General features: G+C 41.8%; 1 protein-coding gene across 1 annotated transcript in view; it reads left to right on the top strand.

The window, feature by feature from the left end:
• The window catches only part of LOC107674228 (mastermind-like protein 3), a 119,808-nt gene extending 106,585 nt beyond the window's left edge, over positions 1–13,223 (top strand). Inside the window, exons 3-5 of the mRNA XM_016468145.1 lie at positions 10,184–10,456; positions 10,635–10,710; positions 11,700–13,223. Of these exons, the coding sequence (XP_016323631.1) occupies positions 10,184–10,456; positions 10,635–10,710; positions 11,700–12,676 (1,326 nt within the window). The 3' untranslated portion in view covers positions 12,677–13,223. The remainder of the gene's footprint in view (positions 1–10,183; positions 10,457–10,634; positions 10,711–11,699) is intronic.
• The last annotated feature ends 8 nt before the right edge of the window (positions 13,224–13,231 follow it).

Genomic DNA, 13,231 nt, shown 5'->3' with positions numbered 1-13,231 from the left:
ACACAGATGCACGTTGCCATTACAGTAGTCAGCGCCGAACAACAGGCAAATAAAATATAAACTGAGGTTACAAAAGTGATTCAGTCAAGATCAGTGAGGGATTTTCTTTTGTTCTTTGATTAACATTAATGACTGGCGGCAGCGGCTGTTGTCAATGCATGGATCCAATACACCCTTGTTTTCTTTCTCGACTCTTTACGTTCACTTAAGACATAACCGATTGCATTTATGGGATATTTTGATATAATTCTGTGTGTCTTTGTCCATTCGAATGTGTAAGAATGCGAGAAAGAGAGCTCAGTCCAGTGTTCGCGTATATAAGAGGCGGCTTTTGTGTGTGTGTGTGAGAGAGCAGCACAGAAAACAGCGCACGAGTGCAGAAGTGAGTTCTATTTCGTCTTCTTGCAGTTGAATCTTTTGAAATCACAATAAATGCGCATACAGAAATTGAGAAGCAGAATCGAAATGTAATTTTATAACAAGTAATTAGATTCCTAACCTTACGCATCAGATCTGATTTCCGAAATTGGAATAGCTTTTCAATTCCCAACCCTCCTACTAAATTATTTAATTCTTGCATGCAAAAAGACCTGTATGGTGACTATGGGGCTATGTCAAATATTTTTTGCAACTTACTAGGTTTATCATTTGTCTTTTTTCCGATAATGTCGATAATATAATGTCGATAATACGATAATATCGTCATATCGCCCAGCCCTACAACACGCATATCTTGTTTATCAGTCAAATCCATTTATACATGGGAACTCAACAGGTATGAAGTATGATCCGTGAGTGAAATACACTTTAATATACTACTAAGTAAATAATATATACTAATAAGAAAATATACTTTTTTACTCGTACGCTAGGGTATGTTTTCAGTCTGCGTGATGTGAATTTGGTCATCAGCGTGCATGTCTGTGTGTGTGTGTGTGTGTGTGTGTGTGTTTCTATCCATGCTAACATGCGCTAATTACAGTCCAAAAGGAGGCAACACTGATTCCCACTGTTGTTTCAAAGTTGGAAATGAAGTAGAAGAGACAGAACAAGAACAAACTACTGAAGATGGCAAAAAACAATAGACACCTGCATTAAGTGCTTGTTTTGGGGGATTAAATGACACCTGCAACTCTACTTTAAACGAGTATGAATAGGCCTACATTATTTTCGTTCATACATTTTTTGAAATAAAAAAAAAAAAAATGCAAACACTGGACAATGATTAGGTTGTTCTACTGCGCATATGTCAAGCTCACACTATCAAATGGAGTATACTTTGAAAGGTTGTACTGTAAAAACCCAAGTATATGTTGAGCCAAACATCAACAGCAAGTATATTAGCAATCCAGACATTGTGAAATGCGCCTAGGAAGTTTTTAGTTTTTTTACGTGTTTACAGTAGTTCTAGTTTTAAACCTAAAGGTTTATATGGCAACATTTGTTTAAGAAAAATGCAACAAATGGGCCTTTGTTCATTTCTCATTATGATGTCACGAAGCACATTGTGTCAGGCTGCTGTTCTTTTCCTCTCCCATTATTTCATGACGGAAGGGGAGATGCTCACTTAGCAGCTCTCTCTCCATCGCGTTCTCTGGAGGTAATTAGTGAATCAGCCAGTAATTAGTTTGCTTCATGTCTGGCAATTCCCTCTCGCTGCCCACAATGACATTCCTAGCCGTCAACAGTCAACACTGTCACGCTGTAGAAAAAAAAGACACCTCGTCTCTTCCTCTGCCTTTCCTTTTCCTTGTCAAACGAGTGTGTCAGAGTCTCGCCCACGAACGGCTCTTTTGAGGTGGTGTTGTATGTGTGTGTTCTTAAACACATTTACCCGTCCTCTCTATTTCCCCTCTGCGCTCTGTAAGTGTGCCGGATTGTTTACCTCCCTTTTTCTCCCCCTCCTTTTTCCTCTCCACCACTCTGTCACTCTCTCCCTCACTCTTTAGCATCGGAAGCCCCCCGAGGCCGTGCATTCTTCAGCCCCTCCCCCCACCCATCTCTCACTATAGACAGAACACGCAAGACAGAGAGAGAGAGTGTGTGTGGTGCCCTCCGCATTAACATACAACACGATGCATACGTATACGTGCGTGCGTGGATGCTACGCTCTCAGAAACTTAAATGATTGCACCCCGTCCCGAGAGGATGAGGTTTTTTTCTTAAAGATTTCATTGCGTGCATACGTGTGTGTGTGAGTTATCTGATGAGGTCTGTCTCCGGGGTGGTTCCGGTGCTGTTAGAGAGTGACTTGCTGATAAAAGGCCTGCAAGAGAGGGAGGAAAAGAGAGGGGGAGGAGGCTTCTGTGACTGGACACATAAATCAAGGCCCTGGTAATTGCTGCTCAGGAGAAAAAGTGCCTGGGAGAGGGTGGTTGTGAAACCGAACACTAAAGCCACGCTAGCGCATACTCGCACACATCACAAACACACAATGCGTCATATTTCAAATGTGATTTTAAACAATGTGGCTCCTTTCCGAAAACCTAGCGCTATATAGACAGCTACCTTTTAAGGCAGCTTCTGAAATGTCACTAGGGAGTGATTTGGGACACTTTACATAGGCAACACTTCTTTGCGTCACACATATAGCGCTGGAAATGCACAGAGGCCCAACTCACAATTGATTCCAATGGAGTTGCGTGTTGCTAAGCTTGCAGCTTGACACACAGATAAGCATAAAAATACAAAGGACGTGCATATGTGGCGTGAAATAGTCTATTTTTTGTTATTGTTACATAAAGTTAGCTGTTTTAATGAACATTGTTGCAGTGCATTGTGGGATTGCCTTTTGTGCTGTGGGTCAGCACTGCCTTAGATTTGGGCTTAAATAAGGTATCTTCAAAATGAATAAAACAAGGAATTTAGGGATAGTTCACCCAAAAATGAAAATTCTGTCATTTACTCCCTCATGTCTTTCCAAACCTGAATGACCTCCTTCTGTAGAACACAAGAAGATATTTTGAAAAATGTTGGTAACCAAATCATTTTGGTTACCATTGACTTCTATGTATGGACAAAAAAAAAAAACACACTCAAAATATCTTACATGATAGAATGACACAAGCCTGAGTAAATGATGACCATTTTTATTTTTGAGTGGACTATCCTTTTACTATCTTTTTTTTTTTTTTTTTACTGTTTTCTCTTTACCTTTTTTTGTACTTTTTGGTGCATTGGTTGCATGCCTATGATGCCTTAAAATGCTCTCTAGGTAGGCAGCTCCCTAGGATTTGAAACAAAGCTCACATGTACTATTGACGCACTCTGCTTCCCTCATTCCACAGGTACACACACTCAATTTATCAGAGCCTGAGCTTGCCTCCCTGTGTGGGAATGTTGGACAATAAAAAAAGGAGATCTCTTTAGAGAAGAGCCATGATTGGTTCACTCATCCCAGGAACGTGAGACAGTAAAAGATGACAATTAATCTGTCACAGACACACTTAAAAACCCTTCACCAATCAAACACCGTTTCAACAGCTTAAAACATTTCCTTCTGCTCTTTCTCTCTCTCTCATTCTCTCACTCGGATAATAAAGTTCATCATAATTTCTGCGTCTGTTGTGCCTTGAATAATTAGTCATGATCGCTTTCAACAAGGCACAGCTGCGAGAAACAAAGGAGAGATAAGAGGAGAAAGAATGAGAGAATATTTTGAAACAGACACGCGCAAGCACCTGTCGTGACATACAACTCTGAATTCTGTTGTGTTTTAAGGGTAAATCTGCATATTGTATGACACATGCAGGTCGCACATACGCATGCAAATCTGCATACTTCTCCTGCGCTTTCTATGCTGGTGTTGGAGAAAAACCTGTGAAATTCTGAAGACGTGTTGCATTATTGTTCATATCTGAAAACACGAACAAATGACCCAAAATATTTAATAATGATGTAGTAAATGTGTAGAACTTTATGAATGTCTGGCACTGATTTTGTGTGGGCCTCTTTATGGAATTCCTTAACTTTTCCTTTAAAAAAGCAGAACAGAATAGCTTATTGCTCCAAATACTGCATTTTATCCTCCATAAAGAAAAAAGGAGAGTGGTAGACAGGAAGAGTGAGCGTAACAGCGAGGAAGCATAAGGGGGACCTCTATTTCGCTTTGCTTCTGTTGTCTTTCCTTTCTCGGCCTTACATCAGATTTCATAATTTTCTCGTCTTACCTCTACCTGCAGATCCACACAGAGCGAGTCCGTTTGTGTTTAATTGAGCCGCGTGTGCTCAGTATTTATTTCTAAAACTTTGAGGCGCAGCCAATGAACAACGCACAATTTCACGCCGCAGACTTGTCCAAACAAAGGAAAACAAGTAGCCTCATTCAGACACTGTATCTGTTGCATTTTAACGCCAGTCTTTCTCAAAGAGCGATCATTTAATTTGATTTCACACTATTTTAAGTAACTGATCTGATTTTGTAGATGTCGTCACCCACTTTGGCTGCTGAAATGAACATAAACAGAAATCTGTGGGTTAATGTCATCATTTGACGTTTCAGTCTGTTTACTGGAATTGTTTATTAGGGATTCATATGGAGAAAGCAGAGTGCAGATCTGCGGATGGATTTCTATCCATAATGTTCAATGAACTGGCGCTGAACATGTGCACGCGTGAGTGTGTGTGTGTGCGTGTGTGTAATTGAGCTGTAGACAGAAATATGGCTTTACGGCCACCACTAATGGCTTCTGTGCAGAGGAATAGAGAGAGCGAGAAAGGGAATATAGAAGCTGGGAGAGATAACGCAACATGGGGAGGAAAGGGAGGGCAGAAGGTTGGGGGTAGAGAGGTGGAGAGTTTGTGGAGTAGGGGACGGAAGAGTGGGAAATGAGGGGGTGGGCTGCAGCACAGCCAGTCCTACCTCATAACAGGTGTGTTATGGAGATTTTAACACACAAAAGAATGGCGACTTGGGCATTTCTTTGTTCTTTGTCATTGCACCAGTAGATATATGGATAATATGAAATATGCTTTTGTTTGTGGTCAGTTTTGGCTTTTTTTCACTGCATGGTACGGCACGGTATGGTTCGGTAAGGTTCACTTTTTGGAGGGTTTTCCACTGGGTACAGTACCTGGTACTTTTTTTTAGTACCACCTCGGTTGAGGTTCCAAGTGAACTGTACCGTTACCAAAACGTGACGTGTAAACTCTGCTGATCACGGATTGGCCGGAGAGGATCGTCCCTACCCGCGTCACTGAATTTGCGACACAAACACAACAGAACCGCTAGATTTAAATCAGCACAGCCAGCAAAGGATCGGATACAACTGTTTTGAACGAGCGCACCTTTTTTTTAACAACCAAAAAATGGCGGTTTCGTGGTCTGTTGGATGAAGTACAGACGTTCCTCTCGTTGATAGTGGAGCGGATCCAGCGAGAGCTTGATGGGGCGATGCGGAATGAAAAAAGTTTTTCAGGAGTCACGGCAATAGAGGCGGCACAACTATAACGACATGTGAATAATCCCGTCCATTCTAAAGTGGTACTAAGCTGCAGTGGAAATGCAAACCGAGCCGAGTCGTACCACGCAGTGGAAAAGCGCCATTTGTGATGTAATTGCAAATTGAATTTGTGAGTTCTTGGTTTTGGCTGGTGATCCTGTGCCTGCCAAGCTCTCATTTGTTTATGCTCTCAGTAGATTTGACGTGATTGATATTCAAGCAAATAATATGATGGCGGCAGCAGCACCTGGTGGTTTTGTTAGACAGCGGCCACTCCACACCTTTGTTGTAGTGTATTTTTATTTCATCATTCTGTTTAATCAATCCTTCTAAGGATAGTGCTGCTTGAGAGTAACAGTAAAACATACCATGCGATGGTCGGAAGTTCAATTACCAGGGATTGCATGAACTTGATTAAAGCACCAAGCTGTTTTGCATAAAAACATTATGCATAAATATAAGAGCAGTAGTTATAGGAAGTGTGTAAGTATAAATATGCCACCACCCTGCTCTCTTGATTTCAGGCATTCAAAAATCTGTCAACCAGTTGAGAGCAGTTGAAACTTCCTCTCTTGAGTCTTTAAGCCATATTGAGCCTGAACTTGCAAATGATCAGCCGAAGCTAAATTTATGCATCATCTTTGGTATTGCCAAAATTCTTTAACATTTGTCATAGCTTGAGTTTATGTGCTCGTCTGTCAGTATTCAGCTCAGATTTGTTGAATTGGCCAGTCACTACTACCACCACCCACACTCCCAAACACCCTCATGAGGGCTGTGTGTTGGCGCGTGGTGTATTATTAGAGAGGATGTTGTGAGCAAGCCCCTCAGATTAGTGTCTGATCTGGGCCAAGGCTCACTACTGGTAATCAATGTGTGTTTGTGTGTGTATACATGAGATCAATGAAAGCAATCACTCTGACTCTCTGTATTGCACTATGTATTGCTTTGTGCAAACTGCAGTGAGCTGTTTTCCTTAGCACATCCTCCAACACCTTTAACAACTGCAGATGAGCTGAACATTTAGAGTTCGCCATCATCGGATAGTCTTGCCTGTTTGTGTTTGTTTGTTGCCTTTGGTAAAACCTTGCACTTAAAGTCGGCATGAAACGGAAGTTGCGATTGTCTTTTCTTCTCTGCTGTGACGCATATCCGAGTGAAACGGCATCTGAAATGAGAGGGCAGGACTTGATTTCATCCTTCGGGAATTGATTGGATTGTTGGAAGCTGGGGCGTTGCTAACAAAATGGAGGCAGATCTGAATGCCAGTTTGCAGTTAGTGGTGGGGATTTCTCTCCACTGGATTCACAGCCGGCACCCAAGCATGAATAAATGTTTTATTTATTAAGGATGACAATGACGATCAACGGCACAAAACGAGAGAGGGAGAGAGAGAGAGAGAGAGAGAGAGAGAGACTGCCTGAATGACTGAGTGCGTCCTCCATCAGGTTAAGTCATATTCATGAAAAAAATTAGTTTGCGATGAGTAATGTTGTCGTAATATCCTAATATCTTTTCAATGTTTAGGGGTAACGTACTCCCTCATGACTGGTGTCAGTGCTATAAAGTGAAGCATCAGCTTCAGCTGTTCCCCCTGTCGTTTATTCCAAACGTCACTGATGTCACTGCAGCTGCTGGCAGTTCCAGGTAGCTCCGCCCTTGCACCATAGCTCGTGACCTGAAGAGGAGTTGTTTTGAGGGGGAGGGGAGGTTAACGTTTTTGATTAAAGATTACGAGGGCACATGAATTAAAAAAAAAAATAATGAAGTGCACGGATAAATTATTTATAATAAACAATACAGTATTCCATTCAAAAATAAGAATTTTCCATTTTGATTTCATGGTGACTTTAATGCTTTCACCTAGCTGAGAGTGTCAGTTATATTTTAAAATACTTTCAATGTGCTTAGACAACTGTACGTAAGCCATTTGTAGGCTGATTTCTCCTAAGAATCTAAATACTCTGACTCTGTGGCACTAGCAAAACATTATGATTGTTTGATTCCTGACCAGCCTGACAACAGCAACATTTGCTCAACTAATTTTGTGTGGTTGGGGAGGGACTATCTGTTTATCTGACCAATGGCAGATTCAGATTGTGCAGGAAGTCATTATTTTAGTTATTTTCAGTTCCATTTGGAGATGCTGGTGCTACAGAAATTACAAATTTTAGTTTAAAATTTCCCCTCTCAAAATTTCTCAAACTTAAAACGTTAGTAAGTAAATGTAATTGAACCATTTGACGTCTTAGCAGAGTGTAAGTTCTGTGGTGGTTTCAAAACATCATTGTTTGATTGGGCAGTCCACCATGACAGCTTCTGGCTAGACCAGTGGCATGAGTTTGGGGGCTACTTGTTTGCCTAAACATTGGCAGTAGGAATATCCTGGAAACCTGTTTGGAAACAGACTCCCCCAATTACTTTTTTGGTTTTGCTAGAGCTGCAGAAAATACGCACTACTACACCTTTCAGTAACATTTTCAAGTTCAGTAATCATTCAGTTTATAAACAGTCTTATTATACAAAACACTCTTACTGTATTTGCACTGATCCTCCCATACAGTCTTCAACAATCTTTTCGGCTGACAGTTTAGTTTCAGAGAAAGATGACAAAGCACGAACAGTAGGATCAAGAGTGGTTCACACATGTGTGAACGAAAGAGAAAAGATGGATATGGAATCAGCAATGGAGACAGGAAGAGGAGGAGGAGAGGATGAAAGAGAGAGACTTAATTTACGCTGCTCTCGCTCGGTCTCTCTCTCTCTCTCAGCTGCTGCCCGCTGTCGTCCATCATGGCTCCTATGAGCACCATCTGCTCAACATTACAGCCACTGTTGCCTGGCTACCTGCTTTCGCTCTCTCTATCTCTGTCTCTCTTTCCTGTTTTTTTCTTTCAACCTCTCTTTAATGTTTTTCTGTCATTTGAGTCCTTTTCTCTCACCCCTCATCTCTTTCTCTCTCCATGATCGGCTGAGGAGTCTTTGGCTCACACACATTATCTGGCAGGAAGAAGGGAGACACATCTTTTACACCACTCATGATTAAGCCATCTGCAGAGAGAGCTGAAGGGAAAGGGGGGGATGAGGGGATCGTAATGAAAAAGAGTATGTAAGGCGGTGAGGGTGAAAGAGAAGAAAAAGAAAGGAGGTAAAGGGAAATGTGGAGGAAGGAGGGAAAGATGGAGATCGGAATGAAGACATGGGCACAGAGGTGGAAGAAATAGAGATAGATGACGACTCAAAAAGGGAGTGAGAGAAAGAGAATGAAGGAGTTGGGGGGGGGCGGGAGATCAACACTGCCCCCATCTGGCCTGTCCGGCGTTCAACACAGATACGTACGTGCTGATCGGCACAGGTTTGGACAGCATGACTGGTTAACAGAAGAGATCCAGCTGTCTACACACAGATTTGCGCTCATTGACCGGTCTGGTCTAGATTTATCTGAACAATCTCCTGTGGCGTGTGCATGTTTGTGCCTCATTATTCATTCTGTTATAAGAGCCTCGTGGAGAGCTGGTTTAAATAAAATGATCGCTCCAGATTGAAGCCTTGCGGTTAGCGAATGTGCTCGGGCACACTGGTGCTTGCGTGGATGATGTGAGTTTGAATCCAGTTTGCAACAGTTCCCCCCTCCTCTGCCTAACATTCTCTATCCTAGCTCTCACTGTTCCTATAAAAAAGTAGTAAAAGGCCTGAAAACATAGTTACTTGGTGTCTCAGTTTAGTTTTCTTGGACGTCAGATCTTATAAATCCATATAACACGTGGTCTGGGTCTCATTGCTCTTTGTTTTGGATTTCAGATTATATTGTCTCAGACAAGACCACAGTCTGTTTCCAGTGTAGTAAAAGTACATTTATATTACCTTAACCACTATTCAGAGGGGTATAAAGAGCTCCTATCATCTTTGGTGTTCCTTAAAATTTGCGAGTTTTTATTTTTGTTCATTAGGAAATGAATTTTAATGAAAGTGTACCAAGTTTAATTTATGACATTGTACAAATATATTCTACAGTTATTCTTGGCTAAAGTATTTTTGAAAGTCTCGGTATGGAAAGGACACGTCCATTTACATTATTGATGTTAACATTGTTTTTACTGCAGTATTAAATTGAAAGGTATTTACATGTGAAGTCTCTTATTCTCACAAAGGCTACATTTATTTGATCAGAAATAGGGTAAAAACTGTAATACTGTGAAATATTTATAATTTATTTATATTTTCATGTATTTTAGACTAATTTATTCCTGTGAATAATAAAGCTGAATTTTCAGCAGCCATTACTCCAGTATTCAGTGTCACATGATCCTTCAGAAATCATGCTTCTTATCAGTATTTTTGTGGAAACCATGATGCATTTTTCAGGATTTTTTAACGAATAATACAAGTTCAAAAGAACAGCAATTATTTGAAATAGAAATCTTTTGTGACATTACTCTAACACTCTTGAAACAGTTACTGTCACTTTTGATCTGTTTAATGCATCCTTTCTGAATAACAGTATAAAAAAAATTTTTTTAACTTTTGAACTGTAGTTTATGTAATATATATATTGTTTAATTTAGTACCAATGAAGCCAGTTCCCAGAGATCAAATGACAATTCAACCTGAAAATAATCAGTTAAGCAATTAGAACAGTATTATGTGTCTTAGCTGTCAATAATTTAATGACTGAATAGATTAAATGAATCGTCTGTTATACAGAACACTCTCTGATCAGCTCTCTTTTCTTGTGCTTGTAGGAAGGTGTGGTTGGACTGCCGCGACAGGCTGGTGGAGTCCAGCCACCTCATGGAGGACCGGGGGGAGTGACCTCAGCAGGGCCTAACGGGGCAGGGCCCGGCAGTTATATGCCCAATCCACAGCAGCAACAACAGGCAGCCATGATGAAGCAGATGATGGCTATGGAGCAGGAAAAGAGGGTCCAGCTCCATCTGATGGAGCAGCAGAAAGCACAGCTTATGAGAGAACAGAGACAACAGCAGCAGCAGCAGCAGCACATGCTGGCAGAACAGGTGATAGTGCTGGGCTTTTGTTTATACTCCTATGAAATAGTCACCTTTATGAGTGTGCAAGCAGCTGCTGACCCTTCGTGGCTTCGGAGTTCAGCTTTCTGTTCAGTTGTTTGTAATTATTGATAAGGAATTTTGATATTCATGCATTTTTTCTGCTTTGCTTGCTTTCTTTTTCCAGTTACAACAGCAGCAGCATCTCCCCAGACAGATGAGTCAGGCACAGAGGAATCCATACCCGCTCCAGCAGTTTCAAGGCAAGGCACACATACAAATACACAAAAAATATCCATGCCCAAACACTAAACACTTTGCCACTATATATAATGACCACATTACTTTGTGGCCAAATGGCTTATGGTGTTAATATATAAGCAATGTAAGGACCTGAAGTAAATCACAACTCCTCCTTTAAACCTATAAATGCTTTTCTCGATTTCAAAATGAAAAGAAATCATTTTTTCATTGACACTTTAAAGTCACAGAAGAGGAGCAGCGCCAGATGCCCAAAATCAAGTCACACAATTAGTCCGGTGCGTAGATCCAAAATCAACATGAAGCCAGCAGAAATGACAATCCGCACACGGTTATATGCAGGGCTATAACCTCCTCAAAAATCTTTTATTTAATACTTATTCAGAGGCCGTAAAAAAGTGAAAAGTGCTAAACATTTTTGAGACAAAAGCTCTTCCTCAGTGCCACCTTATTGACACTTTAAAATACTGCCTGGCCACTTCAACACCCAGTGCATCTGCCAGCATTTCTAATGAAGCAGTATAACACACACATCCATTCACCCAAACTAAAGTCTGTTGGAGTTACAATTTAATACAATATTTCTTATCAACAGTCAAATCTGACAACAATATCAGAAATGTAGCTTCATAAGCTCAAATTCTCAAGTCATATGTGTTAGGGCTGTAAGGCAGAAAATCTAAAGCTACATTTTATTTAGATTTATAGCAATTTTTGTCTGATGCCTGTCAACATAATTTTAACATGTAATACATATGTGTTCATTGAAGCTCTAAGGTGTCAAACATGGAATTATTAATTTGATGCACAGACATCTGGAGATTTCAGTGTGCAGTTTATGTCATCATATACAATTGACAGTGATTCGCTATGCTTTTGAGAGTGTATCCTTATGCCATTTGACTTTAATTGAAACAAGTCTTTGATGTACTGGAAAAGTAATGAGAACATCAGATGTCAGTTAATATTATTTAATTGTAAATTATTTTAGGCACGCCCCAGGAGATGGCAGCAAGGAACCAGACACTGCAGAACATGCGCAACGCTCGACTTCTGCAGCAGCAGCAACAACAGAACCCTGGGATACTGCAGATGACACCCGTCCAAAATTCGGGTGCCATGCCTTCGCAGGGTGACATGAGCATGGCCTATGGAGGCCAGGCAGGTACACAGACCGGGATGTACCAAGGTATGAACCCAAACATGGGCCAAATGCTCCAGCAGCAACAGCAGCACCATCCCAACCAGCCCGGCATGTTGATGGCGCAGAGACAAGGGGGCGCCGGCGGGCAAGGGATGGTCGGCGGAGGCACTGGAGGCGGGTATGGGCAGGGAATGCTAATGAATCCGTCCCTCCCGCAGCAGCAAATAAAATCAGCCGGTGTTGCCCCTGGTGGGCAGCCGATGGCCAAAGTTCAGAGACTGCAAAGCATGATGGGAGGCGGAGGCCAGACGTGGCAGCAGCAGCAAAACATGCAGGCCATGGGCGGAAGGACTTCAAACGACATGGTGGCATTTAACAGTAACCCTGCATACGCCATGCAAGGTGGCCAGGCTCCTAGAATGGCCAAGCAACATTTCGCACAAGCGATGGGCGGACAGAATATGGTGGATCCGCGTTCGATAAACCCAGCGGCAATGGGTGGGCCGATGATGCCGCACATGGCAGGGCAACCAAGGACCAACCAACCGCGGGGTATGGTGATGCCAGGCATGAACCAGGGTGTGCCCAACATGGCTGCTTTCGGACAGGGCCCTGCTCAGGGCATGCCGGGAACATCGGGAGGGGGTGGGCCGTACATGCCAGGGGGTCAGCCTCAGGGCTACCAGAGGACGTCCAGTCAGGACCTGGCATACGGTTACAGCAGCCAATCAGGGGCTGGGGCCGGGGTTTCGTTCGGCTTGTCAGATGGGACAGATTTGGATTCAACGGAAGGTTGGATGGAAGAGTTTTTCCCCAGCCAATAGCCTAAGGGATTTTTTAACAGGACAATTTTATGGAAAATGTGATTCGTTTTATTGGGGGGGTGTTTTATTACATGGTCGACAAATCTAAGAAATATATTACATGTTGTGTATTACATGTGTGTGCTGTCACAATATTTAAACCAATTCCTCTCTGTTTGGGTTGCTTCTCAAGCAAGGATCCGGTGTTCTGTGTGGTGTTTTTTTTTGAAGAAGAAGAAATAAGCATTTTGGATTTGATCCATTTCTGTCTTTTTTCCTCTTATATCCTTTCTGCTGGATTTAAGGGCAAGAGGCACTGAAAACCTGCAAAATGACATTGGGAAAGATTTTATGGATGTTTTTATGTATTGTTTTTAGTTCACCCTTATTCTGACATCCTGTTCACGTATGAAAGAGTGTGTGAAAATATGAGGTGGGCCTTTGTCAACATTGGATCCCTATTCCCAAACCAAACAGTTCACCACACCTCTTTCTTCTCTTACATATCTTCTCTCTCTCCCTTTTTAGCTGCTCTTGACATGTGTTCATCCTCTGCATTTTCTCTGCTTTGTGCTT

The sequence above is a fragment of the Sinocyclocheilus anshuiensis genome, unplaced genomic scaffold (genome assembly GCF_001515605.1).
Source record: "Sinocyclocheilus anshuiensis isolate Anshui unplaced genomic scaffold, SAMN03320099.WGS_v1.1 scaffold728, whole genome shotgun sequence".
Classification (NCBI taxonomy): Eukaryota; Metazoa; Chordata; class Actinopteri; order Cypriniformes; family Cyprinidae; genus Sinocyclocheilus; species Sinocyclocheilus anshuiensis.
This window is presented reverse-complemented; position numbering and strand designations above follow the sequence as displayed.